The sequence below is a fragment of the Podarcis erhardii genome (assembly GCF_964252035.2).
Source record: "Podarcis erhardii genome assembly, chromosome: 7".
Taxonomy (NCBI): Eukaryota; Metazoa; Chordata; class Lepidosauria; order Squamata; family Lacertidae; genus Podarcis; species Podarcis erhardii.
In genome coordinates this window covers 23,264,421-23,285,145 of record NC_138511.1, presented here as the reverse complement: position 1 = coordinate 23,285,145, position 20,725 = coordinate 23,264,421, and the positions used below count along the sequence as shown (strand labels likewise).

At 41.2% G+C, this 20,725-nt stretch overlaps 1 protein-coding gene across 8 annotated transcripts in view; it reads left to right on the top strand.

Moving 5' to 3' along the window:
- The window catches only part of MORN1 (MORN repeat containing 1), a 139,712-nt gene that overhangs the window by 2,805 nt on the left and 116,182 nt on the right, over positions 1 to 20,725 (top strand). For all 8 annotated transcript variants that reach the window (XM_081871110.1, XM_081871109.1, XM_081871108.1 and 5 more), the window contains exons 2-6: positions 212 to 283; positions 1,021 to 1,119; positions 4,347 to 4,457; positions 7,196 to 7,286; positions 7,957 to 8,044. In XM_081871110.1, coding sequence (XP_081727236.1) covers positions 212 to 283; positions 1,021 to 1,119; positions 4,347 to 4,457; positions 7,196 to 7,286; positions 7,957 to 8,044 — 461 coding nt within the window. The remainder of the gene's footprint in view (positions 1 to 211; positions 284 to 1,020; positions 1,120 to 4,346; positions 4,458 to 7,195; positions 7,287 to 7,956; positions 8,045 to 20,725) is intronic.

Here is a 20,725-nt window from a genome sequence, read left to right as displayed (position 1 = left end):
TGCTAAGGGCAAAGAACAGCAAATAATCTTTAAATGAGTCTCAAAACTGTATGAATTTTTCTTCAATGCATAGAGGAAACTTATGACAATTTTTATTATTGTATATATTGAAAGTGGGTTGCTTTGTTTTTATTTTAAGTATTTAAGATCCTCATTTCAATTGCTACTGCTGTTTTTGGATATCTTATACTTCTGCATTTCTTCCTTTCAGGTTATGGAGTTTACGTTTACCCTAATTCTTTCTTCCAGTATGAAGGAGAGTGGAAGCAAGGGAGAAAACATGGTAAGGGAAACAAACTTTGTCCTCTGCCATTGTGAGGTTAGTATCATTCTAGCTTGCAAGAGGTGTTAATAGTAGCACAAAGTGGGACCTGCAACAAAATGTTGTGGTTTGGAGTGCTCCCGTTCAGTGTGTCCTGGCTAGGACACTTGATGAGGCATGTGACCATCACCTACTCCTCCCCGAGCTAGCAAGCCCCACCTGGGCTGTGGGTCTTTGCCTGCCTTTCCTCAAAACTGACAGCTGTAAATTCTGGGATCCTGAGATCGGGGGTGGTATGACCCATTTTGCCACTTGAGGCAAAACAGGAAGTGCCCCCTGCTCTGTCACACCACCACCAGTGGGGCAGTCACCACCACTGCGCTACCGGCCGGTGGCACTGCAGCTGTTGCACCGAGCTGCAGCCCAGCAGCAAGGGTTCAATAGTTGAGAGAGAGTTAAAGCTTAAGAATTACTTCTCCTGTCATAGGGTATCAGGAGATTGCTAGTAAAGTTGTTCAAAGTTGCTGCTTTTAAAAGTTGCTGCTCTGGCTGGCTCTCCCTTGCTTGCTCTCCAAATAATCAGCTCCATCCCCATCCATTTTTTAAAAAATGATTAGATATGTGCAGTATTGTACTGCCCGTCTCCTTGTCTATTTTGATTATCTTACCTATTTCCCCCTGTCTCAAATCCACTGGATTCCTCAAAACAGGCAGTTTCTGGTTATTGCTGAGACCTTTCAGGTTGTTGTTTTTTCCAGGTCACGGGAAATTGCTGTTTAAAGATGGAAGTTATTATGAAGGCGAGTTTGTAGATGGGGAAATTAAGGGCAACGGACTCAGATACTGGGCATCTACAGGTGGGTTTCTTGTGGTACGTTCTCTGTACATTGTAGTACAGTCAGGGATTGGCGAAGCAGTTCTGTTCTTAAATGTTGATGCTTTGTCATTGACTGAGATGCTTTCATCCTAATGGCCTCTGGCTAAACTCGCCAGGTCCTAGAGAGCAAAGGACAAGGTAAGCAGAAGAAGGCCTTAGGTAAACGGGGAGTGGCTTAAGTGAGGGCTTAGAAAACTAACAACCCAGGAGGCTAGGAAAAGAGGATTGCCATGATGTCCAAAAGAATGAGGGGGCGAGAGTATGGGACAATTATGCTTTCCCTAGGAAAACACGCTTGATGCTAACATTGTCAGCTTTTAGGTGCCAGTCTAAGACATTCCTCTTTGCTCAGGCTTTGGGTTTTTAATCTAGATTGCACCATGGTATCGGTGTTAGAAACTCAGGTATATAAGCTAATTGCCAAATGTCACCTTAAACATGGGTTATGGTCGCCGCAACATACAGTCGTACCTCGTTTTGTGGCCGGGAGCCGTTCCAGAGCCCTGGCTGCTAGCCAAAAAGGACACAGGGCAAAGTGCCGCCTCTGCGCACGTGTGCAGAGTGGTTTGCACTTCTGTGCATGCACGAAGCACGATTTAGCGCTCCTGCAAGTGGCAAACTCGGAAGTAACCCGTTCTGTTCCTTCCAGGTTTGCCGCAGACGTTTGCCGGAATAGACGCTAGACAAGGCGGACATTCGCGGAGGTATTACTGTAATGTCTAGGCATTCATTTTTAATCAATGAACTTTGTTTTTGTTCATTTTATTTCTATACCACTTTATATTTTAAAGCAAAAATCTCAAAGCAGTTTACAGAACATCAAATAAAACAATCCAGAATAAAACAAATTCAAGCTTCAAAGAAAATATTTCAGATTCTTTTCTAAGCGACATTTTTCTTTCCCCAGTTTTTATTTACCTACTTAATTTATATAGCTGCCCCATTGCAGAAGTACAGTGGTACCTCGGGTTAAGTACTTAATTTGTTCCGGAGGTCCGTTCTTAACCTGAAACAGTTCTTAACCTGAAGCACCACTTTAGCCAATAGGGCCTCCCGCTGCCGTCGCGCCGCCGTAGCACGATTTCTGTTCTCATCCTGAAGCAAAGTTCTTAACCTGAAGCACTATTTCTGGGTTAGCGGAGTCTGTAACCTGAAGTGTATGTAACCTGAAGCATATGTAACCCAAGGTACCACTGTACTCCAGGAATCCAGTGTGGTGTACTGGTTAGAGTGTCGGACTAGGACTTGGAAGACCATGGTTCCAATCCCCACTCGGTCATGAATGTCACTGGGTGACCATGGACCAGTCACAGCCTCTTTACCTACCTCACAGGGTCGTTATAGGGGTTAACTGAGGGGTGAACCATGTACTCCTTGGAGAAAAGGCTGGGGTATAAATGTAATAAATAAGCTCTTCTGCTTACCTGCTTAAGAAAGCTAGACAGGTCACTTCTGTGATTTATGGCCTGTTTTTGCTGCTCATCATCTGTTTGTTTGCTTGTTTGCTTATTATTTCCATTTGTAGTCTTTTTACTATCTGAAGCAGTTTACAGTAGATAAGAATATATAAATATTTATGTATACACAAATAAGTGCAATAAAAACCATGTCAAATGATTTATATAAAAAACAAAACAAAAAAACATGCATAAACAATCTCCATATGCCTAAACATAATAGCAACATAAATAAAGTCAGAGAGCATTGCAAGGCAGAGTATATTATACATTATATCTATCAAGCAACTGCTCATACTCTTCACTATTGTAACTCACATACAAAAGGTTACTGCCAAGCATACAAATGTGCCCTTCTCTTCCCATCTCTGAAGCACTAATGGACTCATGATGCAACACCCACTAGACCATCTAATATTCCTCTCCCATCTCTCTCCTGAGAGGGGCCCTATTTTAAACCAGAGCAGGCAAGTGTCCTGCTGGGTATAAAACTACTTTCATCCACTCACTCTCAGCTACATAATTGTAACATCTACCTTCCAGGGCGGCTGGATAACATTCATCTTTTTTATTCATCTTTTTATTATCATTCATCTTGTTGGATGGCTTCTTTCAGAAATTTTTGTTCTGTTGTTTTTTTATTCTACGTATTTTGTCTTTCACATCTCCTTCTCTCTGAAGTCCTATTAACTTGAGGTGCCAGGGATTGAACCTGGGACCTTCTCCATGGAAGGGAGATGCTCTACCCTTGAGCTACAGCCCTTTTCTAAGATTTTGTTTGTTTTAATATGGTCTCATAAGAATCTCTTGCCAATGGACTCTTTTATTGAATTAGGCTTCAGGTTACTTCATTCCTCCTTGTCACCAAAGCTTATTGCCTGTAATCTAAACATCCTCTTATGCCTGTGTATAGGTATAAATACGGGGTCCTTCTTTCTTCATTGCAGCCTGCTTATTTCACATGCTTCACATATTGCAAAATTCATGGAGGCAGGTGCTTCTGTGTAGAGATTAATGTGCTGCCTGTGTGTAAACATGTAACTGCATTCACATTTCTTGCAAAATTGCAGGTGGCTGCTTCTTCTTCCGCCATCCATAGTTTCAAAGATGCAATGCAAATCCTGGTTATTCAGCCACCCTTTATCCATTTCAGTTTTAGTTTCAAATTTCTTTTATTCTTGTTTTGAAATGCTTTTGTTTATAGAAAGCTGGTAAGGTATGCACTGGCTCAAGCATGCAAGGCCTGAGCAGGTTTACTCTGAAGTAAGTCTCACTTAGTCCAAGGGGACTTAGGACCATGGCACTAATTGTATTCATAGTGCTACTTCATTCCTGTTCTCTTTAATGAATGGTTTGAATGACTGTCTGCCATCAAAAAGCTGTTAAGTTGACTATGAAATTAAAGTACTTCTTACCCATCCCTTAACCATAAAGAACATACTACGAATCTTTTATTTTCTTTTTTTTTAATATGGCACTAATGTCATTTTAAGATACCTTGGTGTTAAAGACCTAAAGGAATACGGATTACGATTCCATTAGTTTGTAAGATAAAGACCCAATGAACACTTCCTTTGTTCTTGATTAAGCTGCCCTGGTAATAAAAAGCGGTTGGTAATTATTCACTTGTAATGTCTTGTATCAAGAACAGAACGGTCAAAATCTTTATTGGAACACCAAGGATTATTAAGTCGCATTTGCCGGAGCAATTTCCTCCCTGTGTTTTACTTTATCATATATTTGATTCAAGGGAATACTTATTCTGGCCAGTTCCTCTTTGGAGAGCTGCACGGGCATGGAGTCATTCGCTATGCAGATGGTGGAAAATATGAAGGGGAGTTCTCCTATGGAATGCGAGAAGGTAAGCTGAAAGACAGGGTTGAGGCCATGGAACTAGGAAAGTTCCCCTCTTACACCAGGTTGCATATTTGGAACATCATTAAAAATAGCAAAGATAAGCAGATTTCTTTATCTCCACCCAAGTGTTCTTTTTATTTGTATGCAAGTACATAGAGAGCTGCCTTATACAGAATCATACCACTGACCCATCTTAACTCAGTACTGTGTATACTAGGTGTGGGGAACATTTGGCCCTCCAGATATTGTTGACCTACGGCTCCCATTAACCCCAACTAGCATGATTGGTGGCTAGGTATGATGGACATCGGGTGGCGACGCGGGTGGCGCTGTGGGTAAAACCTCAGCGCCTAGGACTTGCCGATCGCATGGTCGGCGGTTCGAATCCCCGCGGCGGGGTGAGCTCCCGTTGTTCGGTCCCAGCTCCTGCCCACCTAGCAGTTCGAAAGCACCCTTAAGTGCAAGTAGATAAATAGGTACCGCTTTATAGCGGGAAGGTAAACGGCGTTTCCGTGTGCGGCACTGGTGCCGGTTCGCCAGAGCAGCTTCATCACGCTGGCCACGTGACCCGGAAGTGTCTGCGGACAGCGCTGGCTCCCAGCCTCTAGAGTGAGATGAGCGCACAACCCTAGAGTCTGTCAAGACTGGCCCGTACAGGCAGGGGTACCTTTACCTATGATGGACATTGTAGTTCAGCAACATCTGGAGACCCAAAGTCTCCCCACACATGGTCTACATAGGCTGGTGGTGGCTCTCCACAGGAGTCTCTCTCAGCCCTACCTAGAGACGCCAATAACTGAACCTGGGACCTTCTCCATACAAAACAAACGTTCTAATATTCAGCCAGCACCCTTCCCTTAAGACAGGAAGCTGCTGCTGTCTGACTAGTTCAGTATTGTCCACACTGGTAGCAGCTCTCTGGACATGGTTGTTTCCCAGCCTTACCTGGAGATGCAGGGATTCAACCTAGGACCTTCTGCATGCAAAGCAGGTGCTGAACCACTGAGCTACGATCTTTCCTGCACAGTAACTATAGTGTACTGACATTCCATTTTAGGGTGGATCTAAACACGGGGAGGGGACGACGACGACGGGACTCTATAAATAAGTCAGAAATCAGATCATTATAACAAAAGAAAAAAATCCCTATGGAAAATGGAATTTTAAAAATTCCTGGCACCATCTGGTGTTGCATGTTTATAGCGCATTCAAATTGCTGTTTCTTTACTAATGTAGCTGAGTCCTTACTGTTTCTAAAATGATACCACCATCACTTATAAGGAATAGGTAAGATATATATCCTAAGTGAAGGAGAGCAGTGGTGCTTCCAGATCCCACCTGCTCCAGTTCATCGATATTACGGCCCTCTGCAAATTTGAGGGCAGAGGTCTGAAAGGTTGTGAATTGTGTGGGGAGTCTCAGTAAAAAGAGGAGACTCCCTGCTTCACACGTTTGTCCTTACACTTGTAAAAGGTCTGCAGAGTGACATGCCAGAGAGGGCAAGGCTTAGCAGCACACATACATCCAACTCCATATTGTGAGTTTATTTACATGTGATTTTAAAAAGTTGACACAGGACCAAGGATTGGTAACCTATGGCCTTCCAGGTGTTGCTGGACTGCAGCTCCTATCATCCCAGACTATGGACCATGCTGGGTGGGGCCAGCGGGAGGTGGAGCCCAAAAGCATCTGGAGGGTCAAAGGTCCCCCATCCCTGTGTTAGATCAAATGCACCAGTACATTTTCTGATATAATTCCCGCTGAATAATTCTTGCATATATACATTTCCTAGTGAATTTTTGCCCCGTGTGAATTCATGTTAACTGGTGGGCTGTAAGGGGTGGCATTTGAATTCCCTGCTTCAGGCCCGAAAATATATTGTACCAGTCTAGAGTCTTAGGATTTAGATTAAGGCTCCAGTTTAATCAGAAGCACTGGTTTATATGCTAATGTGCTTTTGCATTAGTTTAAAGTACTTCCACTTATGCAAGCACCACCACCACCCCTCTCAGATTTTTGGCTATACCCCTCATGTCACATCCCGTACTGTTCTGGATGGTTCTGCAGCTATCAGTAGCACCCTTTGAAGGACTGCAGTGCTTTAGATGGCATTGGTGAAAATCTGGACAGGGTGGGTTTGCATGAATGGAAGTGCTTTTGTTTGCACAGAAACACCTTTAAGTCAAGGGACTGATTGGAAGTGCATTTGAGTGAAGTTAGGAGTCACTTTGGACATTGTACAATGCCTTGTGGGGGACAGGATGCCCCAGGGACTTGTGTTTCCTATCCTCCACACTTACTTGCACAATCAGGTGTGGAACTTGAAAATATCCCTCCACTCGCCATGTTCAGATATGCAATAGGAACATAAGAAGACCTCTTCTGGACCAGACCAGTAGCCCATCTAGTTCAGCATCCTTTTCTTACAGTGGCCAACCTGGTGCCCCAAAGTAAAGCCCAGAAACCAGAGCTGAGTACGATAGTTTTCTCCACCTGTGATTCCCAGCAACTGGTATTCAGAGGCATATTATCCCAATAGTGGAGGGAGAAACATTATTATGGCTAGAAGCTCTATCCCTGAGTCAGGAGCTTATGTATTTGGTCTTGGGGTGGAATGGGAAGAGGTGAGGGCTCTGCTTTGGACATGACAAATAAACATTGAAAGCACATTTCTGGTTTGCTCTTGGTTGGTAGATGGAAGTCTTCTTCCATTTTTTGCTACCATTTTCCTCCTCTTTTCAGGCCACGGGTTACTGACTGACAAGGATGGACAAATATATCAAGGAAGCTTCCATAGCAACAAAAAACATGGAGGAGGGAAAATGATCTTCAAGTAAGTTCTTCTTAATTCTGTTCTTCTTAATTGGATGTTGTTTTCAGGTTTAGCTTGAAACTACCGAGTGTCAGTTCAAAAAGCAGCACCAACAAATCATATCATGGACTGTGTCAGGGATTCATTCATACCTGAAGCAAAGTCAAGCAGAGTAGGCAACAATAGTACCAGTTGGCAGACAGCCCAAGGAGGATGCAGAAGCATAAACAAAACCATTTGTGATGTCAATTTTGCGTAAGTGGTTATGGTGCACCATTAAGAAAAATAGCAGTGGGAGTGCCCAATCAAAATTTTATTTTATATACCATTTAATGCCAGAAATAGGCTTCTTAGCAGTTTACAACTATAAAAAAACAATGAAACAAACATTAAGTTATAAGCACCTGTAATTAAAATAGCGTGGAGGTACTCTGAATTCATTATTGTCGCCTGAGGCTCAAGTTGCCTCAGTGGCGTAGAGTGCCTTCCATCATTATTATGTTGCATGCTGCTATGGATACTTTTAGTAGATGTGAAGGATATAAATAAATAAATTACCCGTTAAATTTCAAACTTACCCAGCAGCATTTCTGAGCCAGCTACTTTTTCTCTCTTGGTCATCTTGGAGTAAGTATTTATTTCTTGAATTCTCAAGCAACCTGAGAATTTTCACCTTCTTATTTGTTTTTAGAAATGGGGATGAGTTTGAAGGAGACTGGATCCTGGACCAGAGACAAGGTCACGGAATGCTTCACTGCGCCAATGGAACTGTATATGAGGTAAGAGCGCCATGAGAATCCATACAATAATGTGATCTTTCCTGCCTTCTGGTTTCAATAGACGGCCTACAGGGCCCTTTGTATGGCTTATAGGGGCATCTATACTGTGAGATTTCTTACAAGAAAGTAGCACTGAGCCTCCTTACCTGTTGCTCCCTGTTCCAAAGCTTCCCTACATTCTTGAACCTCATCCCTGCCCTCAGCCTGTTCTTGTGCAGGTTTTTACCACCACCCAGACTTCTAGCTTTTTCTTCCCTCACAGAAGTTGGACTGCAGCTCTCTTAAATTCCCTCAGCATCTGAGCATTCTACCACATCTTCTCATCCAGTCAGTGCTGCTGGCTTCAGACTGCATACTTTTTTAATCAGTGGATGTCTTTTTTAAATAGCTGAATAACCTAACTGAGTTTGTTCTCTAAAAGTTTCAGCCCGGATAATTTATTTTAAAATTTGAATTGTATTTTCATAGTTTTCTAGATCTAAATATTGCCTGTTTGGAACACCAGTGTGATCTTGCTGCCCTTTGGCAGGCTTACATATTGTATAAATCTCTTTATTGCATATTTTGGTGGGATTGCTGCCCTTAGCAGTTTCTTAGGTCTTTTTCCTCTTTCTTTTTAAGATACCTCCCCCCCCCCTCTGCCTCACCTCACTTTTCTGAATATTCTGGTATGGCTTGTCCTGTTGCATTGCTCAGAGCATGCAGAAAGGCCATTCATGCATAATAATGTCGGAAATTAAAAAATGGGCACCTGCTGATTTTCTGTCTGTTAAGATGTCAGATGTGTTCAGAGATTGTCTCACATGAATCTAGCCTAGTGTATTTGTAGCTAAGCAGATAGAATCTTAATGGTAGTTGGTGCAGTTTAAAATCTTCTGAAGTCCACATTTTTCTTGCTCAGCTGGTTTGCAGAACAGGCAGCCTGCCACATACTAAGAACACGCCACAACCTATATTACTGGCTACAATAGAATGGTTCTTTCAAGCCTTATTTGAGCAGAAGGAAGGGAACTCTGTGGGCTCTATGGAAGGCATTTGAGGGCATTCATGCTTCATGGGCGCCATGTTGGTGACCCCTTTCTCTGACTACTGCAACAGATTGCAAATACCCTAACCATTCCAATACTTTTCTAAAAAGAAAGGTAACATTTGTCCTATTTTATGGAGGACAGTCCTATATTTCAAAGAGTCATAAATTTGTTTTTTGTTCTCTTTAAATCTTGTTTGTTTGCTTGTTTGTTTTAGTTAACAACAAGCTTCAATCTTAATATGTTAATTTTGTCATCAAAGCACAACCCCATAATTTATCGGGCCAGTCCTTTATCAAAGGTAGTATTTGTGACTTCTGTTTACTTATTTTTGCATATACAATTCTGGCTGCATTATCATATAAGCAGCCAACCCTCTATATTCACCTCTAACAAACCCATCTAAATAATATAATAAATAAGAACACTGAAAAGAGTAACATATCCCATTATCTTCTTCATAATTTTACTGATAATTTTCCAATAGGTTAGGGGTGGGGGTTTTTTGTCTTTTGGATATTGCCTACAAATATGAGGGAAGCTGCCTTCTTTTCTTTCACATTGGCAACTGAACTCTGGCTAATTATTTTTTATTTTATTTATTATAACTGGAGAAATGTAGCCTGGTGAGATAAGCTTAGAACAGTTTTGATACCTGTTATCACTGCTCTAATGTGAAAGTGTTCTTTTCAAAGGAGGGGATACATTACTATTACTTTTCCTCATGACAACAAATGTTAAAATATTGCCCTGCACAACATCTTTATATCTAAACATATTATTATCTTTCCAGATTCTAATTTTTGAGCTAGCATGGTGATAGTGGTGTGCTTTTAATGCTCAATGTCAATCCCATTGACTTAATTAAATTAGAAAAAGATCTTCTTCCCCTCATAATGCAGTGTGTAATGTTTCTTAATCAAGACTTAATCAATGGATGCCATTTTGAATCAAGAATGGCAAACAGAACCTTTCAAAACTACACAGATTTTAGCCACTGATTTTAAAAAAGAATTTTTTTTGGGGGGGGGGGTGGAGGGATTCTTAGAATTCCCAAGCAACGCCAGGTACGAGGCTGCTAGTAATAACATAGTTTTAAGTTAGGAGCTGCCAAACCCTCTCTCAGCTTTACATAATACAACACAAATGCCTTTTGAAAACAAATGGTATTTGAAGGGGTGTCCTGTCCAAGTCCAATTTGAAGAGAAAGAACCATCAGAAGAGGGAGCAGCAATCTGCAAAGAAGGAAAGGCAATTGCTAGGGTGGCCATGTGTCCTACTTTATAGAGGACAGTCCTTGCATCTGAAAGGTTATCAGAGGGCAGTCCTCTTTGAAGGGTCTTGAACTTTACCATCAACAATTCATAGCACTTGGACAGCAGACAGCACAGGCACAGAGACCACCTGGTCATAGTCTTCCCCACTATGGTGAGATGCATTGTGTTTCTGTTTAATTTACGGTAATTATTTCTAAAGTTGTAAGTGTACACATAAATATGTCCTCTTTTTTTTGGTGATGAACAAGTGGCCCACTCTACTCTTCTTGTTTATAGATGAAACTTTATCCTGCTTCTGTGATTCTAAATTTTGTCATTTGTAATCCAGATATTTTGATCAAACTTGAAATTGTTATCTACCTTGAATTCACAAAGAAAAGCAGAATAGAAAAAATGTTAAATATATGTTGCCTTAAGAATATTGTGTGTATACTACTCTTTGTGTATTAGAGGTTTGATAGTTGTGAAATATCATTAACCAAAATACTGTTTTTGAAATCGTGTTAATTGGTGATAAAGCAGGAAGGTCTTTAGTGTTTCATTGCTTGGCAAAATTACATGCAGCTGGTTCTGTACTTGTTTTCTACCACTTGATGGCTCTCTAACATTTGCTTTTTAAAAATGCAACTTATTCCCTCTAAGGTTTTCCCTGGCCACGCTACAAAGTTGTGGCTCTAGGCTTAGCTAGCCCAGGAGTTGCTGGAAGAGAGAGGGGAAAGGGAATCAAGGTCCAGCCAGAATTGAGGCCATTGCGGGGACCAAATAACCAGCACTTCTGGGTGGAACAAAGAAACAGCCAGCTTTGTGGAAGCCTGTGAGACTCAGAACTTGGTCTTGGCTGGCTGTGTGCAAATCTTTGCTTCCCTGCATAGCAGGCAGGATCAGAAGAGGCTCGGATAACATTCCACTTTAGGGGAGGATAAGACTTTTGGGACTTTTTAGTTTTTAAAAAAGTAGATTGCTGTCAAGAGAGGACACACTGGAGGCTTGGGGTTCTATCCAGCAGTTGACCCATGGGAATTAGTGGGCCTAAGTCATGCCTATTAATTTCAATTGATCTACTGGCTAACGTTGGGAATCGCTCTCCCTTTCTCTCTCTCTCTGTCTCTCTCTCTTTCTCAGAATTTGCCTCACCTGCTTAGCTGAAACTACCCCATAGTTAACCAGTGCTTGAATTATATTATTTTTAAAGCAAAATTTATATACTGCTTAATAATATCTCTAAGAGGTTTTTATGAATTAGCATGAAAATATTAATGAAACAGACTTTAAAAACAGCATACATTATAAAATATCAAAATACAGATAAAACCAACAGTTTAAAAAACCCATATACATAATAAAATTATATGCCTGGGTAGGCTTTCCTCTAAGGTGTTAAAAAAGTGCAGTATTCCAAGGAATAGTTGCTGCCAGCCAGAATAGACAATATGGACCTAGAGTAGGAGTGGGGACCCTCCATCCCATCAGCCAATTTTGGTCTGGCAGGGGTCCTAGTTTGGCTCGGGATGCTCCCCACCCAAACGATACCAACCTGTCCTGCCCCTATGTGACATGTGATATGTGACATGTGTGGAGCTTGTAGAGATGTAGCAGACTTGAAGTCCCTGCCCATCAGTCATACTTCAAAGCACCATCCCTTTGCAAGTCATGCAAGATGCTTTGAAGGCCCAGTCGCATCAGGTGATTGACAGGTGGGTGGCCCCACCCACCTGTGAAGTTTTCCTACAAGAGGTAGGGGAAGATGGTTCCTTGATGGATAAGGAATCTGACCTGTAAGCATCTTCCTACACAGGCTGAATTTAGATATTTCCAAGCGTGATGCGTGAAAGGGCTACCAAAAACTGATATTTGGTATTCCCTCCAGGAGAGATTGTGGGTAGTCGGGGGCCTGCCACATACTAGAAATCTAGTTTCTTCTATTTCTTCCTTTGCAGGCCAGACCCACCAGGAAGTCTGGGGTTCTGGCAGTCTCTGGTAGAATGTCATGCATAACATGCATATAGGCAGTGCTTTTTTCCAGGGGGTACTCAAGGTTATGCAGTACCAGCACCTCTTTTGTTGTTGTTAAAAAGTGTGGCACTTACTGCAACAACTTCATGGTGAGTACGGGGGGCGGGCGGGCAGGCGGGGAGCACTGGCTATAGGTAATGAGTAATACAGGGCTATCTTCTTCATTCCAGTCCTGTAGAAATGAACACTTTATATACATTAGAAAGTGTGATGGCTTCTTTTAGAGTTGTATTTGGAAAAAAATAATAGCTATGACACATTTTCCAGTTTTGTTTGAAGCGGCAGGACATTACTCAGTTAAAATTAGCTCTTGTTTGCATTTATTTATGTTATTAAAGATTCAGGGGATTGAATGTTCCTAGATCTGTTAGTCATCCTATTTACGTATTCTACAACTGTGTATATATGTGATCTAAAGCTTCCTAAGTCTGCCAACAGCAATAATCGTTCAGGATAATTGAGAGAAGCTGATGCATAAAATGCTTCTCATTTGGACATTATCAGTTTGCTGGAAAAACTGAAGAACAAAGTCCGTGAGGTTGATCTTCCTGTCGGATCGTTGATCTAGCATCTTTCTGTGCTTAACAGCTTGGAATCTGGTGGAGAAAATAGGCTTCCTGAGAAAATTTTATTTTAAAATAACCCCTGCATGCTTCTGGTCCTCATGGTTACAGAGTGGGGAGAGCTTAGCAACAACTGTTGGCTTTTTTTGTTGGTCCTCTGTTGGAGAAGCTATGAACAGGTAATATGTTAGTAGATTAAAATAGATTTCCAAAACACTGAAGTGCTGTATATAGCCGATACTTCTTTGTTTATAAGTAGGCAACCCATAAGAAAAATATAATGGCAGCTTACAATGAAATAGTTAAAACACCATAGGTTTATAAAATCATTAAGTACAGAACAAATGACTGACCAATGATGAAACAAATTCACTAAATATGCTTGATGAAACAAACACTTTCAGCAGGCAGCGATATCTTCTAGCCAGGAATAGTAAGGAGCCAGGGAAGTGCCAGTGAGCTCCCGCCGCTGAAAATTTGTTCCACCTCAAAAAAACACAAAAGTAGGGGTGGTGGCCTTGTTCTCCCTTTCCCTGCCACCTCCAAATTTGAGGCAGACTTTTGATGTGCTGAAAGTTCTGCCTAATACAAATCCTAGGTTCAGTCCCCAGAAAAATGTTATTTGATAGCAGCTTCAGGAAAGACTTTGGTCTGTCAGCATAGATAGCTGTGGGCTAAATGGGTGACCAGTCTGGCTTGTTGGAAGGCTGCTTTCGAAGTTTTAAATAGTGGCTCTACAACTTGTTTTCATTGGGAACCGCTATTTTGGGAGTTGGGGAGAAAGGGCAGAATAAGCTCTTGTGCTGCAGTTGTTTTCCTGCAGAAAGTTCTCTTTTCAACCTTCTTTGAAAAGATTTCAGGAAGCAGTGCTTTTTTCCTAGGGCCCTGAGGGTCACTACCTGTCAGAGTCAGCAGCGCTGAGCTACCCAGCCTGGTGCAGTGCAAAGCAGCTTCCAGTGTGCTGCTAGCATAATTCGAAAGGTGCTAATGCTTCCTTCTCAAATCAGCTATTGATCGATTCATCTTCAGCCCTCTCCTGTTTGTTGTGGCTGTTTCTTCAGCAGAGCAGATAGCAAGACTTTTTCTCCTTAATCTTTATGAAAAGCTCCTTCCTTGCAGGTGGGAGAAGCCCATAAGGTTAGCCACCTGCTCCGTGTCGTTTAACAGGTGTATCAAGCAGCAGGCCTTCCTCCGGGAAAGAAGACAAACTAAATGCAGCCAAAACACACAAAGAGGCAGCAACAGGGAAAGGCTGCAGCAAAGCATCTGCTAACTGGAAACTCTGCTGAAGCCAGAGATTTGCATGGTGGCAACAGAGTGTGTGTGTGTGTGTGTGTGTATTAGGATGTCATTAGAACAATTATTAGGGGAAGGGCCATAGCTCCATGGAAGAGCATGTTATTTGCATGTAGGAAATATCACATTCATTCCCTGGAAGTCCTAGTCTTAAAGGGTCTCAGAGAGCAAATCTGGAAAAGATGCTGGGGATGCATTGCCTCTGATGGCAAACTCAGGTGGTCGAGTGCCTATCAGTTTGGAAGTAGAACTGGGGCACCACAAAATAAGGTAGTGATTTCTATACACTTGGGTGACTTACTATACAGACATTTATAAGTCTGGAAATTAAAATAGAAAGCAAAGGAAAAACCAGCCCAACCAGAACCGTGGCCTCCAAAAGCCCGGCGGGGTGTCAGCTGGGGAAGAAAAACAGGCATGGTGTGAATTGGCCTGCTTGAATTGCTTCCATATCCAGATATTATTTATTTTCTGACCACAAATAAAATAAAAACGTTGCAGAACATAAAAATATATGAGCTCAGATAAAAAGCGATGATGAGTTAAGTGAAATCACTACATTTAGGAATCTTGGAGTTTGTAATATGATTTTAAAAGTTAGAGCCCTCCAATGAAATGATTGACCAAGACTGTGAAGATTGACTAGTGAAAGACTGCACAATGTGATATATCAGAGTTCTGTAGTTTTGTGCTTCAGTCTACATTGAAAAAGAACATGAAAAACTGACTCCACCTCTTTGTTATTCAAAGGACAATATCTGCTACTTACAGAAGCTTTATTATATCCATCTAAAAAGTTTTGAGGGTAAGGCATTAAAGCATGCCAAATAAAAGGAAAAAAAGCTTCCTTAAACTAAATAACTGGTTTAAGCAAGGGTTAGAATTAAGACAGAGTGAATGGGGAAGGGAAGGACAAAGTCCTTGTAGATCAACATCTATTAGTCTGCATTTAACAATATGTTCAGCTTGCTCACAGTTCCTGGATAAATGATGAGAAGGAAATAGTCCTGCTGAAACAATGTTTTTCCAGCAATTTCTTTATTCAGTTCATCATCATCTGTAGTACAGCTTAATCTAGAATAAGCAAAAAGAGTGAAAAATAAACTTGAACTAGTATCAAATTGGTTTAACTTCCATGACTTTTCACTCTAGAAGCCTGGAAAGCGTAGTTGGGATCGGGCACAAGTGCATTCTTCAAACATGCTTCACCCCCCCCCCAATACCCCAAATGGAGGGGAAAGCCTTGAAACTGCCCAGTAAGCATGTCCATGGCATGATGACTTGTGGGGTGGGGGGAGTAGGTAGGAAGAAAACTGATGGGGAGAAATATTCCACACTGTCCCAGTTTTGCTGCAGGGTCTGTATTTGTCTGTATATTAGCTCATTCCCAGCCTTCTTTTTTCTTTGTCATTCTTTGTAAAGCTCAAGATTCCATCATACTAAGAAATACCTGAGGGCTGTTTCAGTTCTTCCCATTGAGTCCTGTGAGGCAGAGTTAATGGGATGGATTCTGAAACGAGGCACACCCTGCCTCTTCTTGCCACAGGACTCTGCCGCCTGTGTTGTCCCCCATTTCTCCCACTTGCAAGCCTGGTCTGGTGTTTTCAAGGAAGGGAAACAGTGGCTGATCTGGTGTGATGGCCTCTGCCTTCTGCAGTTCTAAGGACCTTGAAGGTTGTGGTGATACATCAGAATGAGGGCACCTGGGCAACATGTAAAACATACTCTTTAATCATCTGTATGGGGAGGGGTCATTGTTCAGCGGTGCAGCACCTGCTTTGCATATTATTATTATTAATAATAATAACAATAATTTTATTATTTATACCCTGCCCATCTGGCTGGGTTTCCCCAACCACTCTGCATGGCTTACAGCACAAATAAAAAAAATTGTAGCACATCAGACATCAAAAATTTCCCGATACAGGGCTGATTGAAGATTCCTGAGACTTTTCTGAAGGAGAGGGCTATCAAAGGCTACTGGTTATTATGGCTATGATCTGCCTTCACAGTTGGAGGCAGTAATGCTTTTGAACTCCAGTTGCTGGAAACCACAGGAGTGGAGAAGACCCTTGGGCTTAAACCCTGCTTGTAGGCTTCTCACAGGCATCTTAGTTGACCACTATGAGAACAAGATGCTGGACTAGATTGACCTGATCCAGCAGGCTCTTAATATGTTCTTAACCTCTGGGATGAGGTGAGATAAACCACCAGATTCATTTCCCGAGGTAGAATAATAGTGTGAGGTCTTTCACATTTGGTTGTAGAGGAGGCTGGACGTCCAAATGTGGTGAGAGAGGTGGCATTGTAAGATATACAATTGACAATTACAAAAGGTTGATAGCCATAAAGCAAGTGTAAAAGCAGATTAAAAACAGCTCCTTTACTGGTTAAAATGTATAAAAGAGGATCCAACTTAGGCTGGAAATGTTTAGACAAGGAGGGCTCGTTAATTCATTTGTGGTGGCAGTGCAAACTCACAAAAAAATTATGGGGAATGATTTATGAAGAACTAAAGAAAATGATTAAATGTTCCTTTCCCAAGGAGCCAGAAGCATTCCTGTTACCTATAATAGGATAGGAAATTCCAGATAAAGTAAAAAACCTCTTCCTTTACGCAACAGCAGCAACAAGGGTACTATATGCTAAAATGTGGAAGGAGAGGAAAAATCCCAACAAAAGACCAGTGGTTGCTTAAACTAGTTGAATATGTAGAATTAGCCATCATGATGGCCAAAACAAGAAATACAAATAGAAAAACTGTGATAAGCGAGTGGGAACAACTAGAAGAGTATATAAAAAGAAGTGGTAAAAATATAAACTTACGTATGAACAGCAGCAAACAACAAAGACTGAAAGAAAGAGGAGGGAAAGAGTGGAAAGCTTAAGGAGTTGCAGCAAACCAAAGTTTTTTGGGTTAGGATGTCAAGGAAAGATAGGTTGGGAAGTCCATGCAAGGTGGGATAGGAAAAAATGTAAGTAACAGGAATAAATATAACTGATTGTAACTGAAAAATGCATAAACAAATAAAAAAAATGAACGCGGCTTCCTTCATACATTTGAAAACAATGCAAACATGTTAAAAATGATTCCACGTATAAAAATATTTTTTTAAAGTTCCAATACAAATGCAGATATCCTCCACATATTGTGATGGGGTTACAAGAGAATTTGCCACTTTAATCACATGATCAGTTACATAAAGTGGCATCATGATGGAATAGTAAATATGCTTCACCACCATGCTCTTGAACTATTTGGAGGCTGTGCAAATAATCCAGAATCTGCTGGCAGATCAAAGTCTATCTTTTGTCTGCGTCATCACACAATTACTCTCCCATTTAGGTACTTTCCAGTTCAACTTCCAAGATGGATCTCTCATATGTGTTTTAGACTGTTGTGTGAGACCACTACAAAAATATTTTAAAAATAAAGGCAGAGCAATGAGTTGACGCCAGATAATGTGGTTGTTTGGGCTCTGGATCAATCAAACAGAAGCTTAGGGAAATGATATGCTGTCAGAGGCATGCACAATGAGACTGAAGTAACCAAAATTAATTGCAATAAGAGGCATAATAGCTGCTCAGTTAGAAACAGAAATACTATCAATTAAGTGAAAATTGCTTCCTTAAAGTTAAATACATGTTTTTCTTGCCACTAATTTCAAAACACCTTTTCCTTATTTATAAGCTCAAGAAGCCCTACACTGCCTGCCCCTACCTTCTCTCCCGACGCTCTTTTGAAAGAGAGCAGTACCTAATATATACATTTTAAAACATTAATGAGGCCAAACTTAAGTTGTACTCCAGAAGAGAGCAATCTTTATAATCACCCAAAAAGTTACAAGAGGGGATACTATTTGCCATTTTTTAGCAGCAACAAAAATGTGCTTCGGGAAACAGGAAAAAGAAATCTGAAGAATAAGAGCTGGACTAAACTTGAAGTTGGAGCATTTGGGACATCCAGACTTTAAAAGGATCAAGAAACAGAATTTGAGTTATGCTCTTAAACATAGAGGTCTAGATGGAAGAAGAATGATCTTTTCTGAGAGTTTCTCCGAGATTGGACTTTCTGAAATCAAAAGCTACCAAAAGACGGCAAAGTGGAATTGAGACATGGGCGTGGATTCACCAGGCTGGCAGTAGACGATGGATGAACTCTGGGGATCGGAACCGGGGAATGGGGGGGGGGATTTGGAATCCAAAGGCTGTAAAATTACATATTTTTTCTTTTTTTCTTTCTTTCTTGTTGGTTTGAAAACAGGGGAATTCGTGGAAGGGAACTGGGGTCGACCTTAGGGAAGTATATAAAATATAAGGAGAAATGGTTAAATAAGATAAATAAGATAAATCAATTTGGAATAAATGGGTTATTTAAAATTACAATAAGGCTGTAAAATTTGGGGTAAGAATTTGTGGAATTAATTTAAGGGAAACGGAATACAACAGGGGGAGGGGGGGAGTCCGGGAAAGATGTTAATGATATTAAGTGTAAACTATATTTTTCTCTTCTTTCTATTTTTCCTTTTTATTCTGGAAAATTTAATAAATATTATTTAAAAAACAAAAATGTGCTTCGGGACTTTTAGAATTTACTGTGAATGGATATTGTCCTTAAGGGAAGATGTTTTCTAAACTAGCAAGAGTGTTCGATGATGATGAAATCTCAACTTGTATGCCCCTTTTTCAAAATCAAAGCCCCAAGTGGCTCACAACCCATAGATTCTAAACAAAAAAAAAATCAAATAAAACAACATAATTAAAATCAAACATAAATTTGAGATTTAAATAATCTAAAATTAAGAGAGTTGGATTAAGAAAAGCAAACTTAACAGCCAGCATAACATAATCAAATCCCAGAAGTGGCCCTTTTTCCCTACTCTCTCCAATATCTCAGATCCTGATCAACCTCCAAGTCTTCTGCTAATGTAATAGAGTATTACTGTAGATTTACACTGCAGAGACCTAAGTGCATTCCTTGATTGGCCTAGCCAAGGATTGTTGTGAGGACAAAGGTGGCAGGGGAAGGCGCCATAGTCACCTTCACAGCTGGTGATGTAGCACTTAGGCTTCCCAATTTCAGAGGCGGGCCATTCTTCTGACAAGCTACTAGGCCCTTCCTCAGAATCCAGCTTTCCACCTCCCAGTCCACTGGGACCTCCTCTGTGTCACACTGCTCTAGCGGTCCCAAGTTCTCATTCCCCAACCCACTAGGACCTTCCTATAGGTTAGACTTTCCCAATTCGAGCTTCTACCATTCCTCATCATCCAACCCCCCTCTGCACAACAGCATGACACTGACCAGCCCCTCTGCAATTGATGCCTGCTAATACCTTGCTCTTGGGGAAAACACCTTGCCTACCTTTGCATTCTCTGCTGTGCTTCATCACAGCTTTGCTTCCTGACCCAGCTATTGAAGTCTACCTTTGGACTACCTCACTGTGCTTCAGCTCGGATTCTCTTTAGGACCCTTCATTTCATTTCATTTCATTTATTAAATTTCTATACTGCCCTTCATTCAACGATCACATACAAAAATATAAATATAAACAAATATAAATATAAAAACTCAAAAATACAGGATTGCCCTTGCTGCTCTCTTATTCCTCCAGGGTTTGGGCAGCCTCCTATCCTGAGCTTTTAGTTTCCCCTCACCTGTGGCTCTGGGACCAGACCAAGGCAGGGCACAAGTAGATATCTTTTTCATTGCCTCCTACCTGTTTTGTTTGCTGGGATTGAATTTGGGATTGCAATAATTCAACAACCAGGCTATCCAACGGGGCTGAGAATATTAGAGAGCGAATTGTAGGCTTCTCTTGAACTGAACTGCCAGCTGCAGGCAATGGAAAATAAAGTGAAACTGAACTAGAGTAATTAGGGAACATTCCCAAATGCCAACAATAAATGTTTATCGGGATATAACATGAACCTTCTACATGCAAAATAGGTGCTCTAGTATGGAATTGCAGCCCCTCCATCTCTGGAATTTACCTTTTATAGCCCAAGTTCAGGGCATGCTGTAGGTTGCAATCCTGACACATGCCTCCTTGATACTTCTGAAATCTTACATTGCAGTCTTCCAGCAAATGCTTTGAATATTGCATATCTATATAAAATATGTGTATATCCTATCTTTCTGGTCCCAACAGCAGAACCACCCAAGGCAGCTTACAAAATAGAAATCTAAAACCTGAAAGAAAAATAAATTAAAAGAGGGAGAATGGCAGATCAAAAGCACTCCAGGAAAGGAGGGGGGGATCAAAAATAGGGGCAAAGAGTAAAAACAACAACCATACAAAACCTGGTCAAATGCCTGCTGAACTCAGAACACCTTTACACAGTGGCAGAATACCATCAGAAAGGAGACCAGGCACATCTCCTGGGGCAGGGAATTCAGGCCTCCACAGTCAAAAAAGCCCTTTCCTGTGTTCTCACCAAATGTATCTCAGGTGGGGTTGGGCATGCAAGAGGACCTTCCCTGCTGACCTTAATGGACAGAATGAA